Source organism: Anomaloglossus baeobatrachus, chromosome 5 (assembly GCF_048569485.1).
Source record: "Anomaloglossus baeobatrachus isolate aAnoBae1 chromosome 5, aAnoBae1.hap1, whole genome shotgun sequence".
Classification (NCBI taxonomy): domain Eukaryota; kingdom Metazoa; phylum Chordata; class Amphibia; order Anura; family Aromobatidae; genus Anomaloglossus; species Anomaloglossus baeobatrachus.
The window spans coordinates 535,487,263-535,503,475 of NC_134357.1; the positions used below are offsets into that span (position 1 = coordinate 535,487,263).

Consider the following 16,213-nt stretch of genomic DNA (forward strand, 5'->3'; position numbering starts at 1 on the left):
TCCGGAGGCAGGCAGATAGGTGGGGCCACTCCATCGAGTCAGGCCGCGTCCAGTGAGGCCAAGGCCCACTCACATTTTGGGCACCAGCGTACTGTACTGCAATATGGATTGGACCCGTCTAATATTTATACAAGTGTTTTTCCCTGGCATAAATCTGGTTTGGTCCGGGTGCACTATACTGTATCTAATATAACAGAGTTAAGCTTGGACACCAGTATCTTGGTAAAGATGTTATAATCAACATTAACCAATTTATATAGGGCGGTATGAGCCACAGTCTAGTGGGTCCTTTCCCTCCTTCCGCAGCATAATAATATGCGCCTCATATAGAGAAGTGGCCAGGGAACCACCTATTGAAAAGTTCGAGAAGAACTCCAAAAGAATCGGGGCCAAGGCTTCACAGTATTTGCTGTAAAATTCTATAGGAAAGCCGTCTGGGCTTCTCTCTGGCCATATCTGAGATGGCTGTTGTTACTTCTTCAATTGTAATGTCTGCCTCTAGGAATTCTCGCTGTAACTGATTCAGGATGGGGAACTCTAAATCTGACAGATACGCCAAACAATCCTGGAACCCGTGGACACTTCTAGAACTGTACAGAGTTTTGTAAAACGTGTAGAAGTGTTGTAAGATCTCATCAACCAAGCCGTCAGCCTCCCATATACCCAGCACTGTGTTTGAAGCATTATGCTGCCTAACCATGTATGCCATGTATGACTGGTTTCCCAGCTCAAAGTATGACTGCCGGGTGAAGAACAATTTACGTTTAGATTTAGTCTCAGCGTGTTGTGTATACAACCTAGATGAGCGTAGCCAATTCATCCTGTTTCCATCAGTTGGATTAGAAACATATCTTGCCTCCAAGTCCCAAAGTCTTTTTTCCGCTGTGTCGTCTTCCACCCTAGTCAGTTGTTTGATATGTGTTGTGGTCGAAGTTAAACATCCCCAGAGATAGGCTTTGAGAGTATCCCATACCAAATTATTGTTCTGGGGGTTGGGGTGAGCTGCTAAAAAGTCCTCCAAGTGGGCCAGGGTTCTGTCACTTTGATCAATTAATTTAAGCCAGAAGGGGTTCAACCGCCAGACGGATTTTTAACATTCCGACCGAATTTGAAAGTACTTATAGTCTGATATACCCCGCACCCCGTATACCATATCTCCCACCAAGCTGCCACATTACCTGATCCAAAATTATAGTCTAAACGTGACAGTGTGCATCTTGTAGATGATTGATAAGTGAAACTACAGCATATTGGGATGCCGGAGTCTCCAGGATTCGAGCCACCCACCTCCATCAATACACTGCTGCAACTCCCTCAGTGTTAAGCGCAGGCGCTGTCCCCTCCATCCAGCCCAATCCTGTCTAGTTCCTCATTGATCACAAGATTGAAGTCTCCCATGCATAGGACACATGCGTCCGGGTAATTAAGGGCGAAGCTCAGTGCTTGTTTAAGGATAGATGTACGAGCTGGTGAAGGGTTGTATATACATAATAGGACATAAGGGGGCTTTACACGCAACGACATCGCTAATGAGATGTCGTTGGGGTCACGGAATTCGTGACTCACATCCGGCCTCGTTAGCGACATCGTTGCGTGTGACAGATACGAGTCATCGCTAGTGATGTAAAATACTCACCAAATCGTTGATTGTTGACGCGTCGTCCATTTCCCAAATGTCGTTGCTGCTTTTCGACGCAGGTTGTTCGTCGTTCCTGAGGCAGCACACATCACTACGTGTGACACCTCAGGAACGACGAACAGCACCGTACCTGCGTCCTCCGGCAACAAGGTGGGCGTGTCTTTCATGCGGCTGCTCTCCTCCCCTCCGCTTCTATTGGACGCCTGCCATGTGACGTCGCTGTGACGCCACACGAACCACCCCCTTAGAAAAGAGGCTGTTTGCTGGCCACAGCGACGTCGCTGGGAAGGTAAGTGCTTATGACGGGTACTAGCGATATTGTGCGCCACGGGCAGCGATTTGCCTGTGAGGCACAAACGACGGGGGCGGGTGCGATCGGCAGCGACATGTAAAGTGGCCTATAGTCTCTGGAATCGACAGATGCATACACAAAAGCAAATCTCCCCTCCAGGTCCCTTCTGATCACCTTGGCTTCCCACCAAACAGACCTGTGGACTAAAAGGAAGACGCCTCTGGAATAGCTGATGTGGAAGGTGTGTATGAACCACTGGACCCAAGGCTTTTAAACCAACCTATCTGTGTCCTGCGTGAAATGAGTTTCAACCAGTATCACCAATTGAGCCTTAGCTCGCTTGATTTGGGAAAATACCTTGAGTCGCTTTTTGGGCAATAAACACTAGTTCTGAACCCATGTTGTACGACTCCCCCCCCCAACCCCCTCTGGCCTTTTCCATATAATTTCCCCGGAGCTGCTTCCTGCCTAGCAATAGATTATTCTAGCGGTAATGTGTATGTCTCTGCAAAGAAATAGGGTTAGCACATATGTAGCCTTAAACACAACAAATAATTAACCTCGGAACCTCTTCCCAGGGTTCCCACAAAACATTTCAAATACCAATAGGGATACCATCACTGAACATAGTGTCCTGGTATAGGTGGTATAAGGACGCAAGAGTCAGGGCCCCCATTCCACGGGCATCAATCCCCGGCCAGATCCTCCATTGTCAGAAGCAAAATAAGTTTCTAGCTTCCTCTGAAGGAGGCAACAAACAGTGAGGAGAGGAAGAAGACCGCTAAGAGGCGCAGGAGATACCGCCCAGCAGAAACACTGTCTCAGCGCCTCCATACCTTAGGCCCCGGATGTAATTGTAGCCAATCCTCCACTGCAGCAGGTGTAGTAAAAAACAGGGATGACACCTCATGTACTATGCGGAGCCGAGCAGGATACAACATAGAATATACAATGTTCCACTCCCTTAATTTCTTCACATCCATGAAGTGGGCTCTCTGTTTTTGGAGGTCTACAGAGAAGTAAGGGAAGATCGAGAGAGTAGCATTGTTGTATTTAAGGGAACCTTTCTGCCAAGCCAGACAGAGAGCTGCATCTCTGACTTTACAGTTTAGCAGCTGCGCCAAAAAAGGTCATGGTGGCACACCTGGCAGAGAGGGTCTCATGGGACTCTGTGTGCACTCTCCACTGCGAAGGTCGAGGAAAACTCGATTACTCTAAGAACAGTTCAGGGTGCTGTCCTTCAGAGTGCTCCTACAGGCCTATGATCCTTATGTTATTTCGGCTCATATGATTTTCCAGGTCATCTGCTTTCTGGTGCCATGAATTCATAGAGCCGGCCACCTTGGTCAGTTTGGCTGTCAGCGGTGTTACTTTATCCTCCAGTCCAGATACTCTTGTTTCGATCTCTGCAGTACGAGCCCTCAGGGTCTGCATTTCCTGGCGTAGGAGACCAACTTCTGAATGTACAATTACAGAAAACATGGCACTCAAATGGTGATTGAAAATTTTTTAATGGGCAAATTTTTCAAACCAGCAAAACGCAGACGTTTCGGTCTGTCAAGACCTTTATCAATGTGCGAGGCTCAATACTGCTATAGTGCAGGTGCCTTGGCTGGTATGTAGATGGTTTTCTGTAATTGATTAAAGACGGTTTTGGAACGTGCTTGTGCACCATCCTACCAGAAGTGCTGTGTGTATCCATTCTAACTTCTGACTGTACCGCCTCGATCTTCCCCCGTGAGGGAGCTTTTACAGGTGGATATCGCCTGCATAAGCTGCTCGTATACTTGTCTCAGGGTTAAATCGTCTTTGATCTTCGCCTCCCTTTTCCGTCAGTACTTGGCCTTTGGAGGAGGCATTCCTCTTAGCTTTAGGAGTCACAGCACATCTCTGCAGATGAATATTGCTCCTGTCACTTGCTCCTCCACTGTTCTCTCCGCTGATGAGCCGGACGCTGGAACCGTGCGGCGCTGCACACTGTGAGGATGCAGGGCCTTGTGCAGGGAAGATGGCCACCGCGCCTCACTTTCTAGCCACAGATGGCGTGGTGTCTGTTATCAGAAGCCAGGGGACAGCTCCGGTGGGACCGCTGGCCTACTGGTGGTGACCCGAACCAACTTGTGAGTGTGAGAAAGCAGGCAGCCAGATATGTAAGCCAGGATATTGTGCAGGATATCAGGAGCTCCTCTCACATGCATTCGCTCTGCTCGGCTACATCACCCCGCCCCCTCCCCATTTTTTTGCATATGTCATTATTCTGTGTTGCACATGGCACAGGTACTGTAATATTTCAGAGACCACTACCCTGGAGGTCCTTTCCTTGAGCTTGCTGCCTAATTCTTTAAAATTATTCTTAAGGATTCACCATGCTCCATATCTTGCCCACTAATTGTTTACTCAGTAAGCAGCATGCTCCACTCCGTATTCTCAATCGCCTTCAGTGTTGCAGTTTACGCCTCCAGATCTCTAACATGAGTTTCCGCATGACCAACATGCTCACATCTTCACAGCGATATTCAGTTGCTTGTACATATACAGTATCAAAAACCTCCATTTCTGCCCTCCATTATCCAAACAAACAGTAAAAATTAATAAAAAATTGGGAAAATTAAATACTTACAGGCCTAAAATCTTCTTTTTTTTTCTTGAAACCCCTGTTTTATTTATATATTTATTTTTTTAAACTCCACTTATTTCCAAGCCACTTATTGAGCACACCCCAGAATTACACAAATTCACCTCAACTCGAGCCCCAAAGTTCTATTACCAAACTGTCATTTTTGCCAGAGGAAGCAATATAATGAGAGGATAATGTATATAAGGGTGGAAACACATCTATGCGAGTAAAATCGGTCCGACTGGGCTGAAAAAAACTCGGCTGATTTTAGTTCACGTTAAGTCTGAGAGCAACGCAAGTGCCATGCTTTTTCTGAATAAATTAATGATTTTACTAGCGTGTGTAATGCGTGTGTAATGCGTATTTTTTACTATGTCATCTGCCATTCAGCGCTGTTACATGGCCGCTGACAGCAGACACAGACAGCCATGTAGCAGAGCTGAATGGCCGATGACAGCAGACACAGACCGAGCCGCACAATCAGAATGAACTCGGGTGAACTTCACCCGACTTCATTGTCATGCTGCGGCTCTGTCTGTGCCGCGTCCTGATTAGTGGTCACCAGTGAAGGACTCACCGGTGACCGCTAAACTCCTGAGTGACTGAAGTTAGCAGCCCTCTCTCATATACTCACCGATCCCCGGCGCCGCGCTGCACGGCGTTCACACTGCTCCGGCGGCTTTTACTATTTTGAAAAAGCCGGCCGCTCATTAAACAATCTCGTATTCCCTGCTTTCCCCGCCCACAGGCGCCTATGATTGGTTGCAGTGAGACACGCCTCCACGCTGAGTGACAGTTGTCTCACTGCACCCAATCACAGCAGCCGGTGGGCGTGTCTATACTGTGCAGTGAAATAAATAAATAAATAATTAAAAAAAAATGGCGTGCGGTCCCCCCCAATTTTAATACCAGCCAGATAAAGCCATACGGCTGAAGGCTGGTATTCTCAGGATGGGGAGCCCCACGTTATGGGGAGCCCCCCAGCCTAACAATATCAGTCAGCAGCCGCCCAGAATTGCTGCATACATTATATGCGACAGTTCTGGGACTGTACCCGGCTCTTCCCGATTTACCCTGGTGCGTTGGCAAATCGGGGTAATAAGGAGTTAATGGCAGCCCATAGCTGCCACTAAATCCTAGATTAATCATGTCAGGCGTCTATGAGACACCCTCCATGATTAATCTGTAAGTTACAGTAAATAAACACACACACACACACATGAAAAAATCATTTATTAAAAATAAAAAACACAAACAAATTCCCTCATTACCAATTTAATAAGCCCCAAAAAGCCCTCCATATCCGGCGTAATCCACGGATCTCCAGCGTCGCTTCCAGCATGAAGGTGACAGGAGCTGCAAAAGACACCGCCGCTCCTGTCACCTCCACGCAGCAACTGAGGTGAGTAGCGCGATCTGCTGAGGTGTCACTGAGGTTAATCGCGGCCACCGCTGGATCCAGTGACAGCCAGGGTAACGATTGCATTTGTTGCAGGTGTGACCACAACCAGGCCCATGCAGGAGGGAAGCCCGCCTACACACAATTTTCAGATGTATTGCAGCACACAGACCCACCGGCTCCCTACACTGCAATATACGCCACTGACATCACAATAACATGTCCCATTCCTGACAGAATAATTAGTATTTTTTCAACATTTTAGTTATATAGAGCGCACTGATTGACGTCTATTAATATATTTTTGCAAACTGGAAAAAAGAACAGTAATTACGTCATTATTTTTGCAATTTACATTTTAAATTGTACCATTTCTGTGATACCTAATAAGCATAGGAGTTTTTTTTTTCTTACCAAAGAAACTGAATCTAAAGTATTTTCTGTGTAAAATGTCAATAATCGATACCCTGCTACCTCTATTCAGGTCCCTACAATATCTGATCCTCTGAGTGGAGATCTTCTATATAAGAAAATTTTCCTGATTGACCCGTCAAGGATTGATAAGGACAGGGACAAGATGGCGGAGAGGATATTACACCTCACCCTAGAGATCCTCTTCCGGCTTACTGGAGAGGTGAGAGATTCTGATGACGTCACATTACATCATTCTTATCTATGGGAATAACAGATGGACAGAACTGGAGAGGTGAGGACTCTGGAAATGTCTGTAGTGAGATTTATTACTGTGTCTCTCCATAACCAGGATTACATAGTGGTGAAGAAGACCTCTAGTGACCGCTGTCAGGACCCTGTGTCTGAGGAATGGGGAAGACCCCTGAGCCCAATCACAGGGCCTCCACCTCACCCCCTGATACATGAGGACATCAATGACCAGAAGATCCTAGAACTCACCTACAAGATGATTGAGTTGCTGACTGGAGAGGTGACACTGCTGGGAATGCTGTGACATTATACAGTAACGCTATGAAGGGATTGGGGATGATGGTATCATTGTATGTGTCAGGTTCCTATAAGGTGTCAGGACGTCACCATCTATTTCTCCATGGAGGAGTGGGAGTATTTAGAAGGACACAAAGATCTGTACAAGGACGTCATGATGGAGGTTCCCCAGCCGCTCATATCACCAGGTAATAGACAGGACTAAATACACACTGCCTATAATTATCTGTATGTAAAGAATGAATTCAGTCCCTGTGTGTGTTTCCTCCAGTTCTCTCCAGTAAGAGGACAACACCAGAGAGATGTCCCCATCCTCTTCTTCGACAGGATCGTAAACAAGAAAATCCCAATGTTCCTCAGGATCATCAGGTAGATGGAGAGAAGGGGCCATGAAATCTCCCTATGATGTGTAGACGGCTGTGAAGGTCTTGTGCTCAGTCTTGTTTTATCCCCCAGTATTATATGTGTTATACTTGTGTAATGAGAGCGGTGGAGATGGCAGGATTAGAGCTGATCATAGATGTGACTTCTCCATTTGTCGGTGACTTTTACAATATTTGTTTCAGGGTGAAGATCTGACCCATATTAATACTACAGAGACATATGTGAGGGAAGATGAGCGGTGTAAGGAGGAGATTCCTACAGATAACTATCCAGGTGAGTAGTAACCACTAAATGCAGAGAAGTCACAGATTCTTCTCAGTCACCGGCTGTGGCTGCGTTATTAGCAGTGTAGTCCCATATCATAATGAAGTGGTCACCAACCCCCACCCAAAATTGTCCGCATTACTTTGGGCATTTAATTCCTTTTGTTGGAGTGAGACAGGTTTTAGTGAGAGCTTGCAGTCTGGAGGTGAACTCTACCCCCTGTGATTTGAAGATGCTACCATTTAGCTGCCCAGATCTCTAATCTGCAAAGCCCAATGACCGTATACATAGAATGTGATGACAACTTAGAAAATCATGTGAATAAAAATATCCGTATGTTGGGGCTTCGCTTTTATGATCGAGACACCAGTCCATGTGCAGTGAGAACCAAGTGTGAATTTCTTTTTACTTTTCCAGTCTCTTATTATTTATATTGTCAAAGCTAAACATAGAAAAGAGAATACAATTTCGTGTGTGTGTGTGTGTGTGTGTGTGTGTATATATATATATACACACACATACACAGTGATACCTCAGTTTTCGTTGATAATCCATCTGAATACGATCAATGAAAACCGAAACCAATGAAAACCGAAGCAATTATTTCCAAAGGAATCAATGTAAATCCAATTAATTCGTTTTAGACACTCTAAAATACATTAAAAAAAACACTTTCTAGAGAATAAAGATAGTGTGTAATGCTAAAAACAATAGGAAACGAACATATAATAAATATAAAAGGAATATTAAATATAAAACACATGTAAAGAATACATACATTTTATCTTACATTTCTTACATACATTTTGAAACTGACGAGCGGGGTGATACTCACATAATGCCACACAGCCGGAGAATGCATGGATCACCCTTTTTTGTCGCAAAAATGGCAGCATAGTCACGTGGGCATGCAGACAAACACAAATGAAATCCGAGGCAATCAACGAAAACCAAAGCAAATTTTTAGTGCAAAAAGAAATCAAAGAAAACCAAAACCAATGTTAACGAAAACCGAGGTTTCACTGTATTTATTAATTTAAACCACTAACTTCCTCCACTTTCTTTCGGTGGAGAACGGGTCACCAGCTTCTTATTCCACCAACCAATGTGTCAGTCACTGCGTCTGCTTCATGGAGGGTCAGTGCAGCAAAGCCCTGGAAAACTTGAGCGATGAGAGTATGGTATACTTTATATAAGGGCTTATGTAGGGGTTATAGTGTATGTAGGAGGATATGTGGGGTTCATACAGAATATATGAGAGAGTGGGGTTCATACAGTATATAGGAGGATATGTGGGGTTCATACAGTATATAGGAGATGGTGGGGTTCATACAGTATATAGGAGGATATGTGGGGTTCATACATTATATAGGAGGATATGTGAGGTTCATACAATATATAGGAGGATATGTGGGGTTCATACAGTATATAGGAGGATATGTGGGGTTCATACAGTATATAATAGGAGGATATGTGGGGTCATACAGTATATGAGGATATGTGGGGCTCATACAGTATATAGGAGGATATGTGGGGCTCATACAGTATATAGGAGGATATGTGGGGTTCATACAGTATATAGGAGGATATGTGTGGTTCATACATTATATAGGAAGAGACTGTGGGGTTCATACAGTATATAAGAGGATATGTGGGGCCCATACAGCATAAAAGAGGATATATGGGGCTCATACAGTATATAAGAGGATATGTGGGGCTCATACAGTATATAAGAGGATATGTGGGGTTCATACATTATATAGGAGGATATGTGGGGTTCATACAATATATAGGAGGATATGTGGGGTTCATACAGTATATAAGAGGATATGTGGCACTCATACAGTATATAAGAGGACATGTGGGGCTCATACAGTATATAGGAGACTGTGCTACTTTATATAAGGGCTTATGTAGGGGTTATAGTGTATGTAGGAGGATATGTGGGGTTCATACAGAATATATGAGAGAGTGGGGTTCATACAGTATATAGGAGGATATGTGGGGTTCATACAGTATATAGGAGACGGTGGGGTTCATACTGTATATAGGAGGATATGTGGGGTTCATACTGTATATAGGAGGATATGTGGGGTTCATACAATATATAGGAGACTGTGGGGTTCATACAGTATATACAGTCATATGAAAAAGTTTGGGCACCCCTATTAATGTTAACCTTTTTTCTTTATAACATTTTGGGTTTTTGCAACAGCTATTTCAGTTTCATTTCAATCCAGCAATATTACTGAGTCCATCATTTATTAGATATATGAAACGGAAATAGCTGTTGCAAAAACCCAAATTGTTATAAAGAAAAAAGGTTAACATTAATAGGGGTGCCCAAACTTTTTCATATGACTGTAGGATGATATGTGGGATTCATATATTATATAGGAAGAGACTGTAAGGGTTCATACAGTATATAGGAGGATATGTGGGGTTCATACTGTATATAGGAGGATATGTGGGATTCATACAGTATATAGGAGGATATGTGGGGTTCATACAGTATATAGAAGGATATGTGGGGTTCATACTGTATATGGGAGGATATGTGGGATTCATACTGTATGTAGGAGGATATGTGGGGTTCATACAGTATATAGGAGGATATGTGGTCATACAGTATATAGGAGGATATGTGGGGTTCATACTGTATATAGGAGGATATGTGGGGTTCATACAGTATATAGGAGGATATGTGGGATTCATACTGTATGTAGGAGGATATGTGGGGTTCATACAGTATATAGGAGGATATGTGGTCATACAGTATATAGGAGGATATGTGGGGTTCATACAGTATATAGGAGGATATGTGGGGTTCATACTGTATATAGGAGGATATGTGGGGTTAATACAGTATATAGGAGGATATGTGGGGCTCATACTGTATATAGCAGGATATGTGGGGTTCATACTGTATATAGGAGGATATGTGGGATTTATACAGTATATAGGAGGATATGTGGGGTTCATACTGTATTTAGGAGGATATGTGGGGTTAATACAGTATATAGGAGGATATGTGGGGTTCATACTGTATATAGCAGGATATGTGGGGTTCATACTGTATATAGGAGGATATGTGGGGTTCATACAGTATATAGGAGGATATGTGGGGTTCATACTGTATATAGGAGGATATGTGGGGTTCATACAGTACTGTGTTTCCCTGAAAATAAGACTCTGTTATATTATTTAACTAGAATGCAATTTTCGGCATTGAAGCTGCCGAGGTAAAGTGACAGCTCAGCTCTGATTGGTTGCTATGGACAGCTAGACCCTTATCAAGGGTAACCAATATTCTAGAATTCTGTTCTATTTACTATATAATGCTGAGCGCGTCCTGAGCGTGGTATCTTTGTGGAGGCTGCACGTTGCAGTGTGTTAAAGAGGCAGTCAGTGGTGTCTGAGCAGGACGCCCATGCAGAAGGAGGTGGAGGAGCTGATGAAGCAGGTACAGCAGTGCGGGGGCTGCCCGAGGTCAGTGACATCACTGCACCGACCACAAGGGTGCGCTACTGCTGCTCTCTGTTACCTGCCAATACACACATGCAGCCAATTTTCACTGATTTCACATGCCTGCACCGACCACCACACACTGTTAAGGTACCTTCACATTTTAGCGATGCAGCAGCGATCCGACCAGCGATCTGACCTGGTCAGGATCGCTGCTGCATCGCTACATGGTCGCTGGTGAGCTGTCAAACAGGCAGATCTCACCAGCGACCAGTGACCAGCCCCCAGCCAGCAGCGACGAGCTGCGCTTGCACGGAGCCGGCGTCTGGAAGCTGCGGACACTGGTAACTAAGGTAAACATCGGGTATGGTTACCCGATGTTTACATTAGTTACCAGCGCACACCGCTTAGCTTAGCGCTGGCTCCTTGCTCTCCTAGCTACAGTACACATCGGGTTAATTAACCCGATGTGTACAGCAGCTACATGTGCAGAGAGCCGGAGCCGGCAGCACAGGCAGCGTGAGAGCTGCTGAGGCTGGTAACTAAGGTAAATATCGGGTAAACACCTTGGTTACCCGATGTTTATCTTGGTTACAGCTTACCGCAGCTGCCAGACGCCGGCTCCTGCTCCCTGCTCGCTTCATTTGTCGCTCTCTCGCTGTCACACACAGCGATCTGTGTGTCACAGTGGGAGAGCGCCTTTGAAGAAAACGAACCAGGGCTGTGTGTAACGAGCAGCGATCTCGCAGCAGGGGCCAGATCGCTGCTCAGTGTCACACAGCGAGATCGCTAATGAGGTCACTGCTGCGTCACAAAAAGCGTGACTCAGCAGCGATTTCGGCAGCGAGCTCGCTGTGTGTGAAGCACCCCTTAGGCTCAGTGCGCACTAGTGCGTTTTACCCGCGGATTTACCCGTGTATTTGCCACGGAAATTTCTTGAGAAATGTCTGCAATCTTTGTGCAGACATTTCCCAGCAAATTCTATGAGAAAAAAAAATAGTTGTGCGCACTGTGCGGATTTTTCTCAAGAAATTTCCTTGAGAAGAATTTCTCGAGAAAATTTCTTGAGAAAATGAGCATGTCCATTCTTTTCCGCAGGTACCCTGCGGATTTCGGCAGTACAGCCTGCAAAATCCGCAGGGAACCACCCGCGGGAAAATCGCGGCTATTCCGCGGCAAATCCGAGGCAAATCCGCATGTGGATTTGGTGCGGATTTTTTCCGGAGGTCCGGAAATCTTTCACTCCCAGAAGTTTCTCAAGAAATTTTCTTGAGAAACTTCACATTTCTAGTGCGCACATAGCCTTAAGGCCGCTTTACACTCTACGATTTATCTAACGATCTCATGAGCGACGTGACACGCCCAGATCATAGTTACGAATTGCCGAGATCGCACATAGGTTGTTTATTAGCAGTCACACGTAACGATCGCACAAGCGACGCAAAATCGTTCAGCGATATATTGTTTGACCAAGGCGGTCGTGTGGATGTCGTTCGCAGGGTGTCAAATGTAGTAATATGTCTGCTGCGATCCAAATGACGAACAATATTTTGAAAATGAACGACGTGTTAGCGATCAGCGATTTTCAACCTATTTGCGATTGTTCGGAGTCGCACATAGGTGTCATACGCAACAACGTCGCTAACAATGCCGAATGTGCGTCACGGAAACCGTTACCCCACCGACATATCGTCAGATAAATCGTAGCGTGTAGCGCTGGCTTTACTCTCTGTAATCTGCCAGTACACACACATGGCCAATACACTGATGTCACCTGTGCCAACCACCTCCTGCTGCTGCTCTCTGTTATCTGCCAATACACACACATGGAGCCAATTCACTGACGTTGACTGCGCCGACCACCGCAATCTACTGCTTTCTGTTATCTGCCAATTCACAAACCCACACATGGCCAATGCACTGATGTCACTTGCTCTGACCACCGCACGCTGCTGCTCTCTGTTATCTGCTTATATACACACATTCATTCATTCACTCACTATATCCAACTCCTAGCCATTTTATTGAAGACACTGTCTCTGTGAATATCACCAGTCACCAGTTTGTTTCCAATGATATTCGCAGACACAGTGTCTTAAATAAAGTTGCGCCACAGTTGGCGGTGTGTGGAAGAGCTGAGTCCGACGCCATTTTATTGAAGAACTTCACTACAACGTGAACATAGCACTGCACACACTCCAGCCATAGAGACGATGGTGGTGGCTGCGGCCACATCGCAAATTTAAATAAAGCAGGGGAAAGCAGTCAGGAGAGGAATAGACAAAGAAAATCCTGCCCCGATGCTAAATCATTGACACCCGGGTGTAGAACAGGTTCAATAGCTAATTATCTATAGACTAGAAGGTGGCCCGATTCTACGCATCGGGTATTCTAGAATTTACATATTGTGTAGCTAATGTATGATTTTTGTTATATATATAGATGTTGTTGTGTGTAGTTGCCAAGTGTTTGTGTAGGGCGCTGTACATGTTCTGGGTGTTGTCTGGGTGTGTGAGAGCGGTGTTGTATGTGTGTTGCGTTGTTTGTGGAGCACTGTGTGTCTGTTGTGTGTGTGTGGTGCTGTGTGTGTTGCGCGGTTTGTGTGGGTGTGGGGTGCGTGTGTGTTTTGGGGGGAGGTATGTTTTGTGCAATGTGTGTGTTGTGCGGTATGTGCGTATATTTGTGTGTGCCGCGGTGTTTGTGTGTTGGGTGTGTGTGTAGGGCGGTGTTTGTGGCTCCTAGTGTGTGTGTGGTGTGTTGTGCGGTGTGTGTGTTTTGGGGGGAGGTGTGCACTCCCCATCGTGCTCCATCCCCAATGCTGCGCACCCCCCATCGTGCTCCATCCCCCATGCTGCGCACCCCCCATCGTGCTCCATCCCCCATGCTGCGCACCCCCCATCGTGCTCCATCCCCCATGCTGCGCACCCCCCATCGTGTTTCATCCCCCCATTCTGGGCACCCCCCATCGTGCTCCATCCCCGATGCTGCGCACCCCCCATCGTGCTCCATCCCCCATCGTGCTCCATCCCCCATGCTGTGCACCCCCCATCGTGTTTCATCCCCCCATTCTGGGCACCCCCTATCGTGCTCCATCCCCCACGCTGCACCCCCCCATCGTGCTCTATCCCCCACGCTGCACCCCCCCATCGTGCTCCATCCCCCACGCTGCACCCCCCCATCGTGCTCCATCCCCCATGCTACGCACCCCCCATTGTGCTCCATCCCCCATGCTACGCACCCCCTATCGTGCTCTATCCCCCATGCTGTGCACCCCCCCATCGTGCTCCATCCCCCATGCTGTGCACCCCCCATCGTGTTTCATCCCCCCATTCTGGGCACCCCCCATCGTGGTCCAACCCCCATGCTGCACCCCCCATCATGCTCCATCCCCCATGCTGCACCCCCCATCGTGCTCCATCCCCCATGCTGCACTCCCCATCGTGCTCCATCCCCCATGCTGCACTCCCCATCGTGCTCCATCCCCCATGCTGCGAACCCCTCAGAGAGGAGTATAATAGGAGGAGTATAATGGGAGGAGTATAATGGAAGGAGTAGTCCTGGGGAAAGAGGAGTATAATGGGAGGAGTAGTTCTGGGCGGTGGTGTACAGGTGCCCAACGTGTGTGGGGGCGTGGCCGAGCGGGCATAGTGTGAGGGGGCATGGCCGAATGTGCATCGCGTGTGGGGGGCGTGGCCTAGCGGGCATCGCTTGTGGGGGCCGTGGCCTAGCGGGCATCGCGTACGGGTGGCGTGGCCTAGCGGGCATCGCGTGCGGGGGGCGTGGCCGAATGTGCATCGTGTGCGGGGCGTGGCCTAGCGGGCATCGCGTGCGGGGGCGTGGCCTAGCGGGCATCACATGCGGGGGCGTGGCCTAGCGGGCATCGCGTGCGGGGGGCGTGGCCGAATGTGCATCATGTGCGGGGGCGTGGCCTAGCGGGCATCGCGTGCGGGGGCGTGGCCTAGCGGGCATCACATGCGGGGGCGTGGCCTAGCAGGCATCACATGGGGGGCGTGGCCTAGCGGGCATCGCCTGCGGGGGGCAGGCCTGGCCAAATGGTTAATCCATATGGGGCCAGGCCGAGCCGAGCGGCCAATCCGTGTGGGGGGGCGGGGCCAGACCGAGCTTAGCGGCCAATCCGACGGTTGTCACTGTAAGGAAACAATTTTGGAGCAAGACAGACAGAATAACGCAATTATATATATATAGATAAGACACTGTGATTTAATCACTTTCTGCTGCACCCAGTTTTGTGTTCTTAACCAGAACCAATTATTCAAATCTCCCATGTGTCACGTTACCTTGTAATAACTCAGGAATGGTTCTTCTGAGCCCAGTGTTTGTTTGTTTTTCTTTTCCAGGATACATTGTACTTTATTTTTAGAGGTAGAATTAAGTTGATTTGTTTTGGGGGTTTTTTAAGAAAAAATCCAAAATATGCCCAAAAATAAGAGAATTACCAATGCTCAAACATTGATTTTCTATGCCCTTAAACAGGAAGTGATATCACAAAAAATAATTAATCAATAGTATTTACCATATTTCTACGTTACGTCTGATGTTTTTGGGGATTAAATTACCTTTGAAGTGACTTGGAAGGGCTTATACGTTAGAAAATTGCACTCCTCATAGTATCAAAAACCACATACATTCATAGAATCATAGAATATTAGAGTTGGAAAGGACCTCCTGGGTCATCTAGTCCAACCCCCTGCTCAAAGCAGGATTCACTAAATCATCCCAGACAGATGTCCGTCCAACCTCTTTTTAAAGACTTCCATTGAAGGAGAACTCACAACCTCTCGTGGCAGCCTGTTCCACTCGTTGATCACCCTCACTGTCAAAATGTTTTTTCTAATATCTAATCTGTGTCTCCTCTCCATCAGTTTCATCCCATTGCTTCTAGTCTTTCCTTCTGAAAATGAGAATAAAACTGATCCCTCTACAGTGTGACAGCCTTTAAGATATTTGTAGACCGCTATTAAGTCTCCTCTCAGTCTTCTCTTTTGCAAGCTAAACAATTTAAAATCCTGTAACCGTTCCTCATAGGACATGGTTTCCAGACAAGTCACCATTCTGGTCACTCTTCTCTGAACTTGCTCCAGTTTCTTGATGTCCGTTTTAAAATGTGGTGTCCAGAACTGGACACAATATTCCAGATGAGGTCTGACCAAAGAGGAATAAAGGGGGATAATG

General features: G+C 46.5%; 2 protein-coding genes across 2 annotated transcripts in view; both read left to right on the forward strand.

Annotated features, from left to right (window-relative positions):
- LOC142312150 (uncharacterized) overlaps positions 1-6,650 on the forward strand; it is a 40,295-nt gene extending 33,645 nt beyond the window's left edge. Inside the window, exon 6 of the mRNA XM_075351052.1 lies at positions 6,432-6,650. Coding sequence (XP_075207167.1) covers positions 6,432-6,632 — 201 coding nt within the window. The 3' untranslated portion in view covers positions 6,633-6,650. The remainder of the gene's footprint in view (positions 1-6,431) is intronic.
- Positions 1-16,213, forward strand: part of LOC142312166 (uncharacterized) — a 135,860-nt gene that overhangs the window by 98,019 nt on the left and 21,628 nt on the right. The window lies entirely within an intron of this gene.